Source organism: Cuculus canorus, chromosome 3 (assembly GCF_017976375.1).
Source record: "Cuculus canorus isolate bCucCan1 chromosome 3, bCucCan1.pri, whole genome shotgun sequence".
Taxonomy (NCBI): domain Eukaryota; kingdom Metazoa; phylum Chordata; class Aves; order Cuculiformes; family Cuculidae; genus Cuculus; species Cuculus canorus.
The window spans coordinates 121,737,640-121,756,120 of NC_071403.1; the positions used below are offsets into that span (position 1 = coordinate 121,737,640).

Here is an 18,481-nt window from a genome sequence, read left to right on the forward strand (position 1 = left end):
AATGGTCCAACTCCTCCTCTCCCCTTCCAAACCGAGAGCTACCCGAGAAACGCACAAACCCAGCTCTGGTTTTAATCGTTTCAGAAAGTAGCTAATCGCTATTCAAATGTGGGCAGAGAAGGCTTTGTTAAACTCCCTTTTTCCTTTTTTTTTTTTTTTTTTTCCCGCAGAGAAAGTGTTTCCAAGTTATAAAATACACAACCCGAGCCCGAAGTGTATGGCTTTGAAAAGGAAATCACTGATCTAAATTTACTCCTTTTAGATTTGCTTGAATGTGCTCGGTGAGACGCTGCTTTGGTGCTTTACTGCATCGGAGAGGATCGTTTCTGGACGTGTAAATAAAAGCGTATCTCATGTGGGGAAAAGCATAATATCTCGTTGTAAATGATGAATCGCCTAGTGCAGAGGCAGCCTATTCTTTATTTTAATATAAATAGGATAGAAAACGTATTCATTAATTTCTCCATTCTGTCTGTCTATCCATCTGCTAAAATAGCGGCTATACGCGCTCTATAATATGTCTATTTGATCACTATATCTCCGTATATCTGTGTAGATGTTTAAATACGTACACAAACATGCATTTATATACACTCCTATCCAAATCAGGTTTGTATGTACCCATGCATATGTAATGTGCAGTAGACATGTGCCTACAGATGCAAGAATATATAGAATTTACGTCTATAAATGTGTCCATTTAGATATGTCTGTACATGGGAAAAGTTATCTGTTCAGAGATATATGTGTGTCTATGTGCATGTATGTGTATGTCTGTACGTGTGCCACTCGGTATATGTATATATCTTCATATGCTGCATATAAGTTTCTCTCTGCGTGTATATGTATATATACAGTCACATATATGTCTGTAGATATATGTAACTGTGTAACAGATAATGTTTTTTACTCTCCGATTGAGGTAGACTTCTGCAGCCTATTGTTTCAGACAACAGATATAAGTTGCGATGGAAGAGGAACGTCGGATTTGGTGTCTGTCCCCCATTTCCAATTATAGATGGATCATTACAGACAGAGAAGTACTGAGAATCCAGACATCTGCTCTTCACATGAATGCACTCACCTCCTAGAGAACAGCCTGCCATCATGCTCTGGAAACTGGTTGAAAATGTCAAGTATGAAGATATCTATGAGGTGAGCATATCCTATGTATATGAGTAGAGAGTATAGGTATATTTAAATATACATCTAGAATATAGATACAGGCAGGACTATATAAAATAGATATTTAGCTCTGCATATACATACAGGCAGATAGAGACGCATACACCGACACACACAAATATAGCGACGGGAAACCAAGAGTAAATGCTTAAATGTTATTTATTTGCATATTTGTATTCAGCATGCCAAGTCCTAAACTTTTTTTTTTTTTTTTTTAATGGAAAAGCTGCTTGATGCGATTTAAAACATCAAAGAAATGATCTGGGGGTTGGAATGAGGCAACTTAAAGGCAAGAGTGTGATTGTTTAGACCTCGAATTAAATATAATTCGATTAAATAGGGACAAATGTAGAGGAAAAAAAAAAAGCTGAAAATAGAAGAGAAACACAATCCGGTATTCAGGGACTGGATACATTTCTTTATTTTCTTTTTTTGTTTTGGAATTCCAAGCTAAGCTTAAGCTGAATTTGGATTTCTTTTTTCTTTTTTCTTGTTTTCACAATCGGAAACGTTCTTTACGATTTTTTATCCCTATGTACTGCTGGATGAGATGTGACTGTGTGCACATACTCGCTTTAATTAAGCGGCACGCACATTCTCGCACGTTTGCGAGCACACACACCCGAACCGAGGCACTGAGAGGCAGCTCCGCATTCGCCGCAGACACGGAAAGTTGAGTGCTTTATTCAGACATCCGCGTTATTTTCGAGGCCAAAAATCAGACCAGGAGAAAAAAAAAAAAAATCCCAGCTCAAACGTCGCGAAACCTTTCTTAATTTCTCACGGTTTCCTGACCCGGATCTTTCCCAAACGGGCTCTGCGAATGCGGTTCTTGTAAGTTAACCAACGTGGTGATGGATTTGCTCCGAAACGGGGAAAAAGGATGCGTAAAAAAAAAAGGAGTTTTGCAAAATTATAGTTTAATTTTTTATTTTTATTTTTAATTTAGAAGGGGCATTTTTCACGGCGATAGCGGCAGGAGGGGAGGTTTCCAGAAGGGCGCAATGTGCACAGGGGCTGAGCCGTGGGGAAGCGGCAGGGAAGGGGCTGGGAACCGCGCTGGGAAATGGGATGGGGACCAGGCAGGGGATCGGGCAAGGGCTGGGAACGGGGCTGAGAAGTGGGATAGGGACTGGGCAGGGGATGGGGACCGCCCTCGGTACCGGGCAGGGGCTGCGTACCGGGCTGGGAAGCGGGATGGGGACTGGGCAGGGGACTGAGCAAGGGCTGGGAAACGGGCTGGGAAGTGGGATGGGGACCGGGCAGGAGCTGGGAACCGAGCTGGGGTGTGCGGTGGGGACCAGGCAGGGACTGAGAACAGGGCTGGGACCGGGCTGGGGAGGATGGGACGGGGCTGGAGCGGCAGGAAGGGAGCTGGGAAGGTGCTGGGACGGGGCTGGAAGCGGCAGGAAGGGAGCCGGGAAGGTGCTGGGACGGGGCTGGAGCGGCAGGGCCGGGGCTGCGGGGAAAGCGGCGGGGGGGGGCAGGGCGAGGGCAGCGCCGCCGCTCCTCCGGGGGGCAGGAGGGGAGCGGGGCCAGCGAGACCTGCCCCGGGCCCGGCACAGGCGGGGCGAGCGTCCGTCTGTCCGTCCGTCCCGCCGCCCTCGGCAGCCCGGCCATTGTCTCTGCCGCAGCGGCGGGCGGCGAACCCCCCCCCGCCCGGGCGGGGGGCGCGGCTGCCGCTTCGCCCACCCTTCCGAAGGGGGTTTGAGCCGCTGGGTCGCCGGGGAGCGGCTGGGACCTGCGGGCACCGGGCTGGGGGGCGCCCCGAGACCCTGTGCACCGCGGAGCCTTGGAAAGAGAGGGAAAAAATACCACTGTTGGGTGTTTTCTAAGAGCTGAAGCCCTCTAGGTTTATATTTTTTTTTTTTTAAGGGAAAAACAAAAAGTGTTTCTCTGTCTTCTTTCCGATTTATAATTAACAACAAGGGGCGTCTCAGCCACTTAAACCGAATCTGTTCTTAAAACAAAAGTGTGTGTGTGTGTGTGCGCGGGGGGGGCTGCTCGGGGAAGTGTGGGTCTATTTAGGAAGGAACGCAAGTTGAACTTTAACAGAAATGGCAGACAGTCCAGTTGAACGGGTTCCTGCAACATCAAAAAGGTTTTAAATCGCCCCTGGCTTTGCCCCGAAACTATAAACTTACTATCCTTTAAAATTCACTGCATACATTTCACATTTGGGTGAAAATCGGGAGAGATAGATACATTTTCATTTTTATTTTCATACCGGGAGGGAGGAACAGGGGTCAGGAAAAAAAAAGTGGAGCCCAACTTAATGCAGATTCCAGTATTTATTTGGCTTTTGCGAATAAACACGGTCTGTAATGTGCACCAGAAGGGCTTAATCTCCGCTGTAAATATTACAGTGACTGCACATTTCTTAAAAAAAAAAAAAAAGGAAAGGAGTAGAAAAGCCTCCTTTTTTCCTCATTATTTGTTAAAAAAAAAAAAAGTAGAAAAACAAAAGCACCAAAGGCGATTAATTCCTTGTATTAGGAATGTATAATTAAATGTTAAAAAAAAAGGAAATCTGTTTTCTCTTCGCCTCTAGCATTGCTGCATCTCACTTCCTCGCTCCAGCTCAGCAGTGTCTACTTTCCCCATCTTCCTCCGCTCGAGTTAATTGAAGTTATGCCTCTTCCTTGCTAAACTTTTTCCCCCCTCTCCCCAAACTCTGCCTCTGCCAGCCCCCCTCGTCTGATTACATCGAGTAATTCTCCACTGAATGAACGTCATTTACAATAGTAGGGGAGCTCTCGAGCTGGCTGCCAGCTTCACGCTCCATTTGGTCCTGCATTCTCCCTTTAAAGTAGTCGTGTAATATTAATAGTCATGAATATCAATTATTATGAGGCGGTGTAGGGAAGGAAAGGGAGGAAGGGGTAGCGGAGCAGTCTGAGCCCAGCCTTGGGTTGAAGAGGATTGGATTTGGGAGCTCAAAGGAAAAAAAAAAGGGGGGAAAAAAAAAAAAAAAGCAGCCCCCGAGAGGGAGGGGTGGCTCCTGTGTGCAGAGAGAGGTTTCCAGGCTCGGGTTTGGGGGCATCGGGTTTTTTTTTTTTTGTCTTTTTTTTTTTGTCTTTTTTTTTGTCTTTTTTTTTTTTTTTGATGTATAGACTTCGAAATACCTCAAGCTGTTCTGTGTCCAACACGCCCCTTTGCAGATCTCCTTGATATTTTTTCCCTCCAATTATTAGTATTAGCACCATTCTTTTATTTTTAGCTATTACAAGACTTTTTTTATTTCCAGATGTTAGTCCACACCTATTCCGCCATGGTGAGTTTGGATCCATGTTGTACTAGAATTGCATGTTCTCTCTCTCTCGATCTGTTGTCTCTCTCTCTCCCTCTCTCTCTCTCTTTTTAAACGCCTTTGGCTTGGTAATTTAGCACAATAATTGGAGGAGGCTTGCAGCTGCTTCTCCCTTTTTGCATTGTGTGTTCTCGACTCGAGCAAGGGGAGCTTGGGGGGGAGAGCAGGGGGAAAAAATTCAACTTTCCCCCCCCCTCTTTTTTTTTTTTTTTTTAATATAAACGATGTGTGCCATCGCTTGTGGGGGGCTGAGCTGCACTTTGTGGAACAGATATTTTTCTTGTTTACTTTTAGCCTCGCAGCCTGAGCGTCACGGAGTTGGACAAAACTCCTCTCCCACCTTTTCTCTGAAGCCTCCACACACTATCCCCCCCCGCCCCCCCCAGCGTCCCCCCGCACACCCCAAAGACTTTTCATTACAATTAACCCCCACCCCATTCTCCGGAATATAATATTGGGAAAGGAGACAAAAGGCACTGGAAGTTGCTGCAGAAATCATAGCAGCTGGATTTGTTCGATACCGAGGTTTCATTTTTACTTTATTTGATATATATTTTTTTGAAATTTTAATTTATTTTTTTTTTTTAGGGGCGGACTCTTTATACAAAGAGCTCCCGAGATTTTTATTCTGGGTTTGGGTTGTGGGTTTTTTCCCCCAAGTCCTTTCTCAGACAACTCCTTACCTCGGAGTCCTCCGAGAAGTGCAACTTTCCCTTCACCCTTTTCCACCTCAAGATGGGTTGGTGATTTTTAACTTCAGCGGAGGGAATAAACAGATGTTTGGAAACTTTAGGCAGGACAAGGGGGAGGGAGTTTGGAGAGGGATTTGGGTGTTCTTGATTTGTCTTTATCTATTTTTTTTTTATTTTTTTTTTTTTACCTTTTGTTTTATTTGGGGGAGGGGGAGTCGCCTTGCTGGACCGCAGTCACGGATCACAGGCATCCGGAGCACCTTTTTAATGCCGACATTTAGCATTTCTCCCCTTCGCCCTCGATAGTTCTCGGGAACAGACACGGTCTGGGTGCGAAAGGCTGAAGGTTTCTGCTCCGCAGAGAGGGGAAAGGGAATTTCTGCGCCCTAGCGCACAGCTATTTACATTTTTATTTTATTCTGGGGAGGGTTTGTACTCCTTTCTCTTCCATTTTTTTCCTCTAAAAGGACCTGTTTTCGTTGTCGCTTGTATTTCCGCGCTGTAGGACCGGCATGACGGAGTGCCCAGCCACAGCTCCCGGCTGTCCCAGCTGGGATCCGTCTCCCAGGGACCCTACTCCAGCGCTCCTCCGCTCTCCCACACCCCGTCCTCGGATTTCCAGCCGCCTTACTTCCCACCCCCCTACCAGCCTCTTCCTTACCACCAGAGCCAGGACCCCTACTCGCATGTCAATGACCCCTACTCCCTGAACCCCCTGCACCAGCCCCAGCAGCACCCCTGGGGGCAGCGCCAGAGGCAGGAGGTGGGATCAGAAGCCGGGTCGCTGCTGCCACAGCCTCGGGCCGCCCTGCCCCAGCTCTCGGGACTGGACCCCAGGCGGGACTACCACTCAGTAAGGAGGCCAGATGTCCTTCTGCACTCAGCCCACCATGGCCTGGACTCCGGCATGGGGGACAGCCTTTCCCTGCACGGCATCGGACACCCGGGGATGGAGGAGGTCCAGGTAAGGGCCGCGATGCTTTCTCCTGGGGGATGCTGGAGCACCCACCCCTCGGCTGGGAAGGACCAGGGGGGGCTCCACAGCGATACCGGGGGGGGACACCATCCTTCTCTGGCACCGGGCTTGTCATTGTGGCACTCCTCCTGCATCGCCTTCGTTTCTCCCCTCGCTGTCACGCACAGGCTCTGCGAACCCCCCTCCGCGGAGAGGCAGTGGGGTGCGGGGCAGCGGGGTGCAGGGCAGAGGGGTGCAGAGCAGAGGGGTGCAGGGGAGAGAGGCAGCGGGGTGCAGGGCAGAGGCAGGCAGGGTGCTCTAAATACTCCACGTGTTTCCAAACCTGGCACAGTTTAAGCCTGGCTTTTCAAATTCCAGTTATTTCCTATGCAATTTCGGCTTTACCCACCCCCCTCATCCCCAGCCAATTTCCTGCAGTTCAGGGGTTTTGTTGGAACTGCCAAATTATTACATTTTTTTTTCATCCGGGAGGGAGGGAAAATATAAACAAAATCCAAACCAAAAGCAATAACCGGTGATGAAGATCAAGCCACCCCCTCTCCGCTATGATTAGTACAGGGTAGCACCGATTTAAAAGAGTTCTATTCCCTCTTCCGGATAACAAAGGAGTTTCACCGTTCTCAAAGGCAGTGTTTCCCAGCCTTCTTCCATCCCACCAAAATCCTCATCACGTGCTGTTCCCTAAAGCCAGAAAGGCCCTGCAGAGCTTCGGTGCGGGGGTGTCTCCCACCTTACTGGAGAGGGGCACGGCCTGGGGGGGAACCCCCAGCGGGGGGAAGCCTCCGGGGGCTGAAATCAGGCTTTCCCATCCGGGATTTGGGAGTCCCCTCCATCCCTTCCCCCCAGAAAATTTATATATCATATGCATAATTTATATATATAATTATTTATTTACACGTGGGGCAAATAAAGATCTGGAGCAATGGATGATACGGATTTCAAAGTTATAGAAGAGGAGAAAAAAAAAAGGAGAAAAAAAAAAAGGAGAAAAGAGGAGGCTGAGATGGAACAAAAAATAGCCATGAAAAAGGCTCCTGCTGAGCATTACAGGGCTCGTCAGTAGAGAAGCAGAAGGGCTGTACGGCAGCGGCTGCAGGACTGGCTCAGGGCGAAGCTCCGGGCTTTGCTGGGGACAGTTATTTTGGAAATAGAGGTGTTTTTCTGTCCGGATTCGCCTCTGCTGAGCGGCCGCGGGGTCTCTGCGGGTTCCCAGGCTGTGTGTGAGAGCCGGGGCAGCGCTCACCCCCGCGGGCCGCATTCCTGCTCCGAGGATCCCGCGGGCAGGTCGAGGCGAGTTTTACCTCTGTGAATGCACGAAGGGGATCGCTCTCCCTCTTTCTCTCCGATAGGCGTTAAGTAGCGTTTGTGCTTTGGTAATTACACTTTCCCCAAAGAAAAGCTGGAGATTGTTCACTCTCGTGAGAAAGAGAGAGGGGAGAGGAAAGAGATAAAGGAAAAAAAAAAGAAAGACGGAAAAGAACGGAAGGAGAGAGAAAGGCAAAGAAGAGGAGCTAGAGAGGGGAAAAAGAGAGGGGAAGGTGGAAAAGAGAGAAGGGAGATAGAAGTAAAACAGAAAAGAGGTGGAGAAAGAGAGGGAAAGAGAGAAGAGGAGAAAGAAGAGAGAAGGAGAAGTCCTGCTCAGCTCAAATAAAGCTGTTCTCCTTTCTTTTTCCAATAAAAGCTCCCTTCTGCGGGCAGGGCATCTCCCCCGGCACCCGGGACGGGGCGGGATGGGCTTGGGAAGGGGCAGACGAGGCTGCGAACCAGCACGACTGAGGCTCTTGGTTTGGGGTGCTGAGGCTCTTGGTTTGGGGTGCTGAGGCTCTTGGTTTGGGGTGCTGAGGCGGCGGGGGGGCCGGTCTGGCGCTGGGGGAGGAGGGGAAGAGGGAGAGGAGGGTGTCCCAGGGAGAAACACGTGAAGGAAGAAGTGTCCAACTGCAAGTTAGCACAGGCGGGAGGGAAAGCAGCCCGGCACTCGCTCCGACCGCTCAGCATGTTCTACTCCTGCCCTCTCTAATGACAGATGGAGTTGGGCAGTTTTCCACTCCGATTTTCACTATGGATTTAGTCTAGATTCAACAAATCCTCTCCAGCTTCCAAGATTCCTATTTAGGCGACATATTATCCCCCAAGGCTAGGGAGAATTTACAGGAAAGGTCTTAAATAAGGGTCTTCCCCGCCCCCCCCCAATTTATTTATTTATTTTTCACAGTCCAAAAAGTTGAACTGATATCTAGGGGTACAGTTGGAAAAGAAGATGTGTCTCATGCATGTCTGGTCAAATCCGTGCCGTGAGAAGGGTCTGGGCTGACCAGGGAGGACGAGACAGAGGAAAAGAGTGCGTGACAGAAAGAAACAGTGGTTATTTTATAAACACCAAACGCAGACCATGTGTGAGCCATTGTCCAGGGGTAGAATTAAGTGATTGTAACACGATAGCCCTCTGTTATTGTAAACAGGACGGGTTCTATCGCTCTTGCTGCCCCTTTCGAGAGGAATTTTCAATCTGCCATTTACAGCCTTCAGACAGGGAGCAGAGAACCCGGGACGCGGCTATTGAAAACAAATTTGCATCTTCTAACAGGGACTCTGAAAACCACCAGCGCAGCTCCAGGGTTTCTTTTTTTTTCCCTCCTCGCTAGCTAGGCGAAAGTGGAGTTTTACTGCTAAGAGAGAGGATAAAGAAAATATACAAGGGGAAATCCAGATTCTCTAAAGGAAAATAAAAAGATCAGTCTTCAGAGTGCTTTTTTTTCTCGGATGACCCACAGCTGTTGAATAAGTTGTATTTATGGTACACAGGAAACTCCGTGCTATCAGATTATTGGAGGAGGGGAGGGAGGGGAATCTTGCTCTCTAAATTTTCTAAGTCTGTCTGGAAACTCATCACCTTCCCCCTCCCCGCACACACCCCCACTCCCCCTCCTCTCGCCGTCCCCGCTCCTATGTGCTACCTAGAGGCACGGAAAGTTAAGCTGCACCAAAACACCCAAGTCTCTTCTAAAGTAACCCCTGGTATCACTTTTAACTAAAGAAGTCTAGTAATTAAAAGTCTGAGTTGTTTTTCCACGTTTCCGCATGCAGTCCTAATTAAATCTTTACGATCCTCTCTGTGACTATTAACTGCCAGCATGCTGAGCGAATATCCTGTACAAAAACCCAGCAGGAGGGCGTAATTAGATAGAAAATCAGACAGGAGTCTTCTCATTAACTACAACAACTAACCCACGTTGCTGATGGAGCGCGCGGAGTGCACGCACGCACATAGAGCGTGTGCACAGCTCCAGAGATAAGGTGAGATAAGGAGGGGGAGGGAAAAAAAAGAAGCAGCAAAGGAAAGATGGCGTTTGTTATTTACCTCCAGTCCTGTGGCATCGAGGAGCACCGCCATGCACTCCAGCAGGCTGCAGGCTTTGCTCACCATCCCTCTTTGGGAGCTGCTCAGGGAAAGGAGGGAAGGCTTGGCAATTTTATTTTGTGCCCTTTAGGTACGTAGCCCGTTGATTAGAAGAGAGAGACCCACACAACAGAAGGAGCCACCGAGTGTCTGTGCCAGCTCCTTCCAGCCTGGGTTCAGGGGAAATGAAAGGGAAGAGCTCACGGAAAATATTGTTCTGTCCCGTTCTGGGGAGATGTAATTGTCTCCTAAATCGTAAAATCGTAGAATCCCTTGGTTGGAAGAGACCTTTGAGATCATCAAATCATATTCTATCTCGAACGCCTCTGCTGAGCAGAAAGAGATGGAGATAAGGGCTGGATCGGGATAAGCTCAGCCTCTCGGTGCAGCGCAGATGAAGTTAGAAAAACAGGGAAGAAAATCATTGCTTTGCTGTAAAGGTGTTTTCCTTATCAGGAAATAAAAAAAAAAGGTTACAAGTCCCCGAATATGCAATAACCCAGAAAACACCCAATTTTACTTAGTAACGAGAAAAATAAAAGACCCAAGAAACCCACAGGTCCTCCTTCTCTCTCTGAAACCCTGAATTTACCCTGACACGGAGCCTGTCCTAATTCTGCAATAAATTGCTCTGACGACCCCTCTTCTCTTTGGGAGACGATTTTGCTGTGCCCGCCGCAGGCTCAGCGGTGATTTTGGTTGGTTTGTTTGTCTTCTGTCCATCCCCACTTTCGCGCTGAGAAACTAAACCCAACATTTACTCCGTCCTCTGTGCCCGTCTTTGTTCTCTTCCCTGCTGAAGAACTTAATGCCCTAATAACAGGTGTGAGGGCTGGAGAGAAAGAACGTAAAGGGGGGAAAAAAGAGGGAGGGGAAGGCTTTGGAAAGGAAGTAGGGAGAGTTTTCCTAAGCCATCAGTTTGATAGTTCATACTTTAGATAAGGAGCATCCCTGCTCCCCGTCCGCACTGACTCAGGACGTGGAAGCAACCTCGGGAGCTGTAAATCTCTTTCTGCTCGTACCCTCCACCATGTGGGCGTTGCGCTGTGCTCCGAATCGCTCAGGCTTTAATTAAAAGTCCATAATGTAAACTATTATATATAAAAAGTAAATGGCCCTTGAATTATTAAGATGTAGGAGGGTTACACAAACAAACAAACAAAAAACGAGGGGAGGGGAAGGAGGGCGAGGAAAGGGGAGGGAGAATTTAAGTTGTCCTTAATAGTGTACATTTATGTCATGCAATAGATTTTGCAGATGTTGCCAAATTGCCAGATTTTCAAAGGAATAAATATAGAGCTTTATCGAATGCAAAGAAGTCTATGTTGTATCTATGTTTTATACGATAACAAAACCAATATTGCAACCCCATATGCTTCACACCTCTTTTTTATTATTATTATTAGAAGACCGTATAATTTGTAAGAATTTCATTTCCCTGTCTATTTTGCGTAATAATAATAGTAATAATAGTAATAAATCCCTCCTCCCCTAGTGAATTAATATAAATGGAAATAACAGAAACTCCAGTTTGGGGTGACATGATTTATGTACGCGATTCTTTAATATCCAGTCAATTTGAATAGTGATGTTTTTATATCCACAGTCAGTTGAAGATGCCAATAACAGCGGTATGAACTTATTGGACCAGTCTGTCATTAAAAAAGGTATGGATTATTCCAACAAGCTAGACAAACTTTTACTGTGTAGCAATATCTTCATGATGTATTTTTACTTGGGGGCGATTAATTTATCCGGGAAGCAGTCATTCATGGCAGCAGGATGAGGAGCTGATTGGATCGGCAGATAGAGGGAAGGGAAAAGGAGAGAGATGCGAAAGGGAGAGTGCGTATTTCCCCCTCCCCCGTCCTTCGAAGGGTTTAATTACACAAACGCTCTCTAACGGCGCACCCCGTGCTCAGATGCAGCTTCCAGGGCCCCCTCCTCTTTCCCCTCGCGGTCCTCGATGGGGACCCCTTGGCTTTGGATGGGGGAAGGGGGCCTATTCCCTTTGGGGCTTAAAGCGCGTTTCCCAGGCAAATCGAAGACGAAGGGGAGAGAAAGAACCGCCTGTGGAAAGGCAGCCCCGACCCCCTTCCCCCCTTCCTGCCAGAGTCCCCCCTTCCCCATACCCATTTTTTAAACCTCCCTACATATGCGCACATGATTTAGTGTAACTGCAGCATCACCCCATACTGTTAAAGGGAATGTGATATTAACAAATGTTTGCAGTCTCTCGTACAGCTGTAAGCAAAATAATTAACTAATTAAACTAATTAAATGTAATTACAATAACTCATTTCGGGCGTATTGCAGCTGCTTAATTTTTTTGCATTTCTCTGACAGCCCCTGGAAGATGCTGGGCGATTGCTGGTGTGTTCTGCTGATAGACATTAAACAGATCACACGCTGCAAATGGAGGGAAAGCTATCTTTAATTATCTAAGGAGTTTCTATTTCTAGATTCAATTTTAAGTACCAGCGATGAGGCTTGGAAATGCTGTCCCTTATGCTTACTATCAACAGCACTTATCTCCAGGACCTTTGTTATTTGTCAAACGCTCACAAACGCTTTAATAGGGATAATCTTTTAGAATGTAAAGCAAAATAACAGGGAAGGTGTTTATTTAAAATGTGTTCGAGGCGGCAGGAGGTCCTTCCGTGTATTTATTGTCTTTTAATTTAAGCCCTCGTGTACAGTCTCTCTGGCACCCACCCGATCGGGTTATTTGGGGGAGGACAGGGGGACCTCGGGGGCCCTGAGCAGCAGCATTTCTGAGCGCAGGGTGAGAAGCCGAGGGTGTATCTCAGAAACGGAAAAATAATACACGTTAAAAGAGAAAAAGTTGTTTTTCCTGTTTTGATTGAGTTTGAACGTTCAGCAGACATTGAGCTCAGGCCCTGTAACCTGATGGCGTTGGGCTGTATTTTGCTCTTTTTCCCCTCCTCACTCCCCTCCCCTTCCCACCCCCGCTCGACACCTCAGACGCGATGTTTCCTCTCGGGTGTATTTGATCAATTGGTGCTTGATTTGTGGTCCAGAGACTCCTTCCTACTGCTGCTCCGTGCTCCTATTTTCCTGTCGCGGTGTAGTTTTTTCCGCAGAACACCTCTGTTGGTCACTCAGCCCAAAATACCTTCTTCCCCCCCGCCCCGTGTCTCTCCCTCCCCCCGGTGAGGAGGAGAGCGGAGGTATTTGATGTGCGCGCTGAGTTGGGTACGGGCAGCGCCGATGTGTGAATATTGACCGCAGTGTGCGTTGGGCAGGGGCTGAGATGGGCTCGTTGGGCACCGCCGTGGCCAAAGAGGCGCAGCCCCGTGTAGGTGGGATTACGTGTGCCTATTTGCAGCCATAGGGAGAGACGCTCCTGGGGTTATTATCCATGATGAACAAGACACACATGCCCTTTGGAAATTAGGTTACAGAAAAAAAGATCCCGAGATTCGTCTGCAGCTGTTTTAAAGTCGCTGGAGGAGTATTTTCTTCCTTGCTGAGCTCTAAGAAACTTTCCAGCATAAAAGGGACATTGTGAGCTCAGTTTCTTTCTTTTTTTTTTTGCACAGCGAATTTCCTGGGTGCGGAGGGAGAGAAATGGGTAATAAATAGCAGGGCATATTTCTGGCAGGCGATATTTAATCAGAACGAGAGAAGGAGCAGCACAGAGAGGGCTCAGTGTGGATTTTGCTTTGCTCCCTGCAGTTTGCAAACGTGAGGGTGTACTTTAAAGTGAGAACAAGTGATTTAGACTGTGTAAGTGGCTGTGGCAGGAGGATGGCATAGACAGACAGACAGAGAGATGGATGGATAGATAGCTAGAGAGATGGATGTATAGATAGATAGATAGATAGATAAATACATACATACATGCATACACACACACACAGATAGATATTGCCTGATTGCTATGCAGAGGAGCACTCCCTGTGATACATATTCCGTAGGCGGGGATTGGAGTGGATCTATTCATCAAACCCCAGTTTGTTTCTTAAAACGCTTTAATTACAACGTAGAGAAAAAGTACGATGAGAACTTGAAGCCTAAACTCAGTCATGTAACCCAGACTTTGTCCGTTTCTCCACGGTCTTTGAGACCTGCAGAGGGAATTATCTACGCAACAGGATTGCCCAAAATATTAAGGAAATTATGTAGGGATTCATAGGCGGCTATCGATTTATCTCGCGTATCGATCCCGCACAACAGATTACGTATACGCAGCCTCTCGTTATGTTTGCTGTCAGAGCTTACTTGACATTTCTGAAGTAATTTAGTTAAGAGGAAATGAGTTGTTCCCAGTAGAGAGAGCAAACGAGTGGAGTGAAGGTAGCCAGCGTGATAAATGGCTCTTTCATTTGGAGATCTCCAGAGCTCGTTTAAGGCTAATTTTCTGTATTAGCCCCCTTTGAGCTATTAATGCAATAGGCAGGGACCGTGGCCCCTCGTCTCTTAGCTGCCCCATTAGAGCGAGCATTAAGCCACCAAGCCTGAACTCTGCTGCCGCGGTGGCGCTGAAATAATGAAAGGTGCTTTTTAAACTCTTCTAATCTGAAGTGGCAGAGGGTGGTTAATACGATTTGAAGGGGGCTGGTCAATGAACAATCAATAAACTAATAATGAGAAGGATGCGGTACATTAACAGTCTAAAAATCCAACAAGACATTAAAAAATCATCGTTAACTCCCAGTTCCATTAAGATTTGGGTGGTGGAAGTGGCAGGGAGGGACCCAGACAAATCATCACCGTGATAATAATCACCAAGAGCGTTAAGACCAGATTTAACTCGGTTTTAAGAGCTTACCGGCTGCACGTTTTGAGGCCTTTCTGTGTGCTGAGGTGAGGGGGAGGTGGTTCCCGTGTGTCAGGAATAAAAGATCAGGTCTACTCCTCAGCTGCTCGTTTGGGATCCGCCTGGCACCGCCTGTGGCGAAAGAAGTGGTCCTCTTGCGAAGCCCTGCGTGGCCCGAGTCCCGGGTTAATATTTTGTGACTCTGGGGCACAGTCAGTGACCTTAAAATTATCCTGATGTGTTTATTTACTTTCTGCCGTTTCTGACGATCGCGTGCACGCTCGGGTTTGATTGAGCACAAAGGACCACTGTAATTTTGGCACCTTAGCGCATCGCCTCCCTGCAAACACCTTCCCTTGTTCGTATTATTTTAAAGAAAGAGATGAAAGGAGATGTCTCGACATTTTTTTGTCCTCAATAATGCAGCATGAGATTCCTCCTCACCCTCTCTTGAAGTATCCGGATAAATGATTAACTGAAACCACCCTGGCCTCAGCTTTCCAGGTGACAGATCTGGGAGTCGAAGATGTTGTTTCATTGCCACTCCGTTTCGTGCTTTTTCCTGGATTACCCACTGACCCTTATGATCCACTTTAATTGAATGCAAAACAATTTCGAGGGAATCCGTCTCACACTGAAATTTGGCCCCAGCTTCCAGGGAAGAGGGACTGCGATGGAGGAGAGGGAGGGTGGAAGAGGAGGAGACGAGAGGGACAGGAGGGGAAGGAACATGAACACACGTTGTCTATATTTATTCATTAAAATTAAAATAAGAAAGGAGTCTTTCAGCGGCAATGGGTAAGACCTCGTCCCTTGACCTGCCAGGTTTAGCTCCCAAGTCAGAACAACTCACCAGTAACAACAAAGTCCTGTTGATAGAAATGGCAAAGAACTTTTACAGATTTCAGGTCCAGTGGGCAGATAAAAAAAAAAGTGAAGGCACTTTGATAGCTCATTAGTAATAAGTTTGTTAGTGATAAGCATAAGAAATATTTCTTCTGATTAATTGACTGATGGACTATCATGTTATTCACCAGGGTTATTGCAACAATATCCATAGCTTAAAGCTATTCAGCTATTTTTAAGGCATAGTTCTATTTATTTGCTTATTTTTAGTACTGTGGAAGTGCCCTCTTGTTTCCATTTCCCGTTGTCCGTGTGCATTTGGGCGCATTTTCACGCGTTTGTGGAGAGCAACCCAGCAGAGAACCACCACCGCCACCAAAAAAAAAAACCCTAAGACTTAATGTATGCACAGAAAATTGTAAACATGTAAAGAACTGAAAGCTTCACGCTGAGTTTCGCTATGCTCCATTTCCCCACCATTTCCTGCTGTCGTTTTAAAGCGATCTCACTCATCTAGAGATCCCGTTTGCAGGAACAGTATGCTTATAATTACTAACAAATCAAGCGGCTACTGTTGCTCTCCCGGTTTATTGATAAGCTGAAGAGAAATGGAAGGGGGAGAAATGACAAAGAAGCCGGAAGTAACCACAGGAAGAGAAAGAGAGAGATAATAAAGAGAGAGAGAGAGAAAGAAAGAAAGAAAGAAAGAAAGAAAGAAAGAAAGAAAGAAAGAAAGAAAGAAAGAAAGAAAGAAAGAAAGAAAGAAAGAAAGAAAGAAAGAAGAGAAAGAAAGAAGAGAGGAACAGAGGAGAAAGAGAGAAAGAGAGAAAGAAAGAGAGAGAAAGAGACAAAGAGAAAGAGAGAGAAAAGAGAGAAAGGAAGAAAGAGGGAGAAAAGAAGAAGGAAGGGCTAGATAAGGAGAATGAGGTTTAAAAAGAGAGGAGAGAGGGAAAGAAATAAAGAAGGAGAAAGAGAGAAGGGAGAGGCTTTGGAAGGGGGCACTGTATATCTGTGAACGCTCTCTCTCACACAGAACAGAGTTTGGGAGTGAAGGAAAATGTGGACAATTTCTGCTGGGATTAACAAGAACTGGATGGGATAAAGTTAGAGCCGAAGTGGTGGGGATGCTGCGTGTATCCGTGAATGCTATTCTGTATTATTTCAGCAGTTATGGCAACCCCTGACCAACTGGGAATGTTGACGTTGACCAAAAATACACTGTGCTTTACAGTTTATTTACATACACTCAGGGATTTGACACACGCAGCTGCACACACGGATGTGTCTATCTCTTCACCCACTAAAACCTCCACGTTAGATATATTATCTCTGTTAACGTCTGGGCTACATCTGAAAAGCTATAGCCATGATAAACATATAGATTGGATATAGATAGAGATAATTCATTCCATGGCAAACACTTTTTTTGAGGCAGCTTTAGGTAATTTACAGAAGATATAGAGTCTAGATAGAATACATCTCTCTGAAGCTATGAAATCGCAATAGATATGCTTACACCGCCTGGTAAGCTTCGAAAATGGCTTTAGAGTTGTTAAACTCCAACTGATGGGTACGTTCACACAGTCTTTTTCGGGGAGGCAGTGGTAGGAACAAAAGCTGAGGAGCTCTCAGCATGGCTGGGAAGGGAGGCAGCCTGCTTCCCAGCAGCATCTTGCAGGGAAAAGCAAAATACTGAGCAGGTGAAAATCCATATTTCAAAGGTTAACTAATGTAATGAGCTCTCCCGAAGGCCAGAGCGAGTGGAGGGAGGGACGTTTAAGCGTTGCACAGGTCCCTCTCTCTCTTTAGTGAGTCTGGACTAAGATCAGATGGTTGTGGAATTGCTGCCTCTTGTTTAATTTCTCAGTTCACTGGACAGTGACCCGATAAACTGGTCACTAAATATAGGCACTGCGAAGGTGTTCCCGAGCCGCTGAGCCCATGCGCTTGGCCAAAGGGGAAAACGCCCGTCAGGAGGAGCTGTCAGGTGGCTCCGCTCTGACCTGACTTGGGTGGGTTTGAACTTCTTCTTGATGCTCCCCTCGAATGACGTTGCAGAACCCCGTGCTTCGAAGTGGCAGACCTGTGTGTGGCGGGGGAAGGGAGAGAGACGCGTCATTTTTTCTCTTCCATTACTACCTCTCATACCCCAGAAGAGTCTTTTCCTGTAGAATCAATGGGAGGGAAATCCTATTAATAGCAACGAAAGCAGGAGCGCACCCTAACCCTGCTATAACTGTTCCTGTGCCGCTCTCAAACCGTTTGAAGCCGCCTTTATGAGCTGCGTAAAGCGCCCGACTAAAAATAATAGAAAAATAGGAATCCATTTCGCTTTCCGATTCCCTGGAGTAAAGCCACTCGAAATAATTTGTTTATACTGGAGACTATATACAAGGCATATGAAGCAATATGTATATCTCAAATCGACATGCCTTTTGGTTTTGGGCTGTTATAGAGCTTTTATTGTGGGGGTCTGGTCTGGCAGTAGGAAATGATCTGTAATAAAAACAGTGGAACACGGTGGTGTCTATTCCATGCGCTGAGGTTATAAAATTGGCAATTGCCCAGTAGTTAGCACTTGGTAATATATTAGGATACCCGATCTTATTGTTTAGCAGCTCCAGACGACTTAAATGCCCCCTCAACGCTAATGGTTTGATTCTTCAGATATGTTGCAAATAAACAGGGTTTTTATGACTTAACTGACGTGTGTTATAACTACCTAAATAGCTGCATATGTGCACGATAGAACCCTATTATTTGCCGGATTGGTTTTACAATTGATTGAGTGGAAACGGGAGGCTGTGAGGTAGTATCTGCTCGACGAGGGTGTGTTAGCAATTAGCCCTCTCCTCCGAAACGCGCCCGGACTCCACCACCACCAGCAAAAAACCCGATTCGGAGTGTATTTTGTAAGGGGAGCGCGTGTTGCCGCGATTCCGAGAGGAAGCAGCAGCAGCAGCTGTCAGCTCTTATTAACTCCTGCATAAAACATACCATAAGTACGGTTTGTTATCAATTACTTGCAGAAATGAAACAACTGGGAAAATGCAGCGAGGCTCCCTATAAATTAAAGTGATTGGTTGATTGATTAGTGCACCTGCTGTAAATCATAACAGTTACACACAATTATGAGGCAGCTATTTAAATGCATTTGTAAACAAAACTCATGTCACGGGGGAATCGCTCTCACTTTGGTTTAGTTTATTTTTTGTTTGTTGGTTTATTTCGGAGTGTGCCTGGTTGCTGTTAGAGGAGTTTCTTCATTGTAATGCTCTTGGTTGCTCTTAAA

At 46.5% G+C, this 18,481-nt stretch overlaps 1 protein-coding gene across 7 annotated transcripts in view; it reads left to right on the forward strand.

Moving 5' to 3' along the window:
* Positions 1–214: 214 nt before the first annotated feature.
* Positions 215–18,481, forward strand: part of TFAP2B (transcription factor AP-2 beta) — a 29,297-nt gene continuing 11,030 nt past the window's right edge. Inside the window, exons 1-5 of one of the 7 annotated variants that reach the window (XM_054062952.1) lie at positions 216–609; positions 927–1,155; positions 4,433–4,459; positions 5,693–6,151; positions 11,167–11,227. In XM_054062952.1, coding sequence (XP_053918927.1) covers positions 1,075–1,155; positions 4,433–4,459; positions 5,693–6,151; positions 11,167–11,227 — 628 coding nt within the window. In that variant the 5' untranslated portion in view covers positions 216–609; positions 927–1,074. Of the gene's footprint in view, positions 1,156–3,271; positions 3,287–3,993; positions 4,003–4,432; positions 4,460–5,692; positions 6,152–11,166; positions 11,228–18,481 lie in introns of those variants that run through there. The other 6 variants (XM_054062953.1, XM_054062955.1, XM_054062956.1 and 3 more) reach the window with 6 other exon arrangements.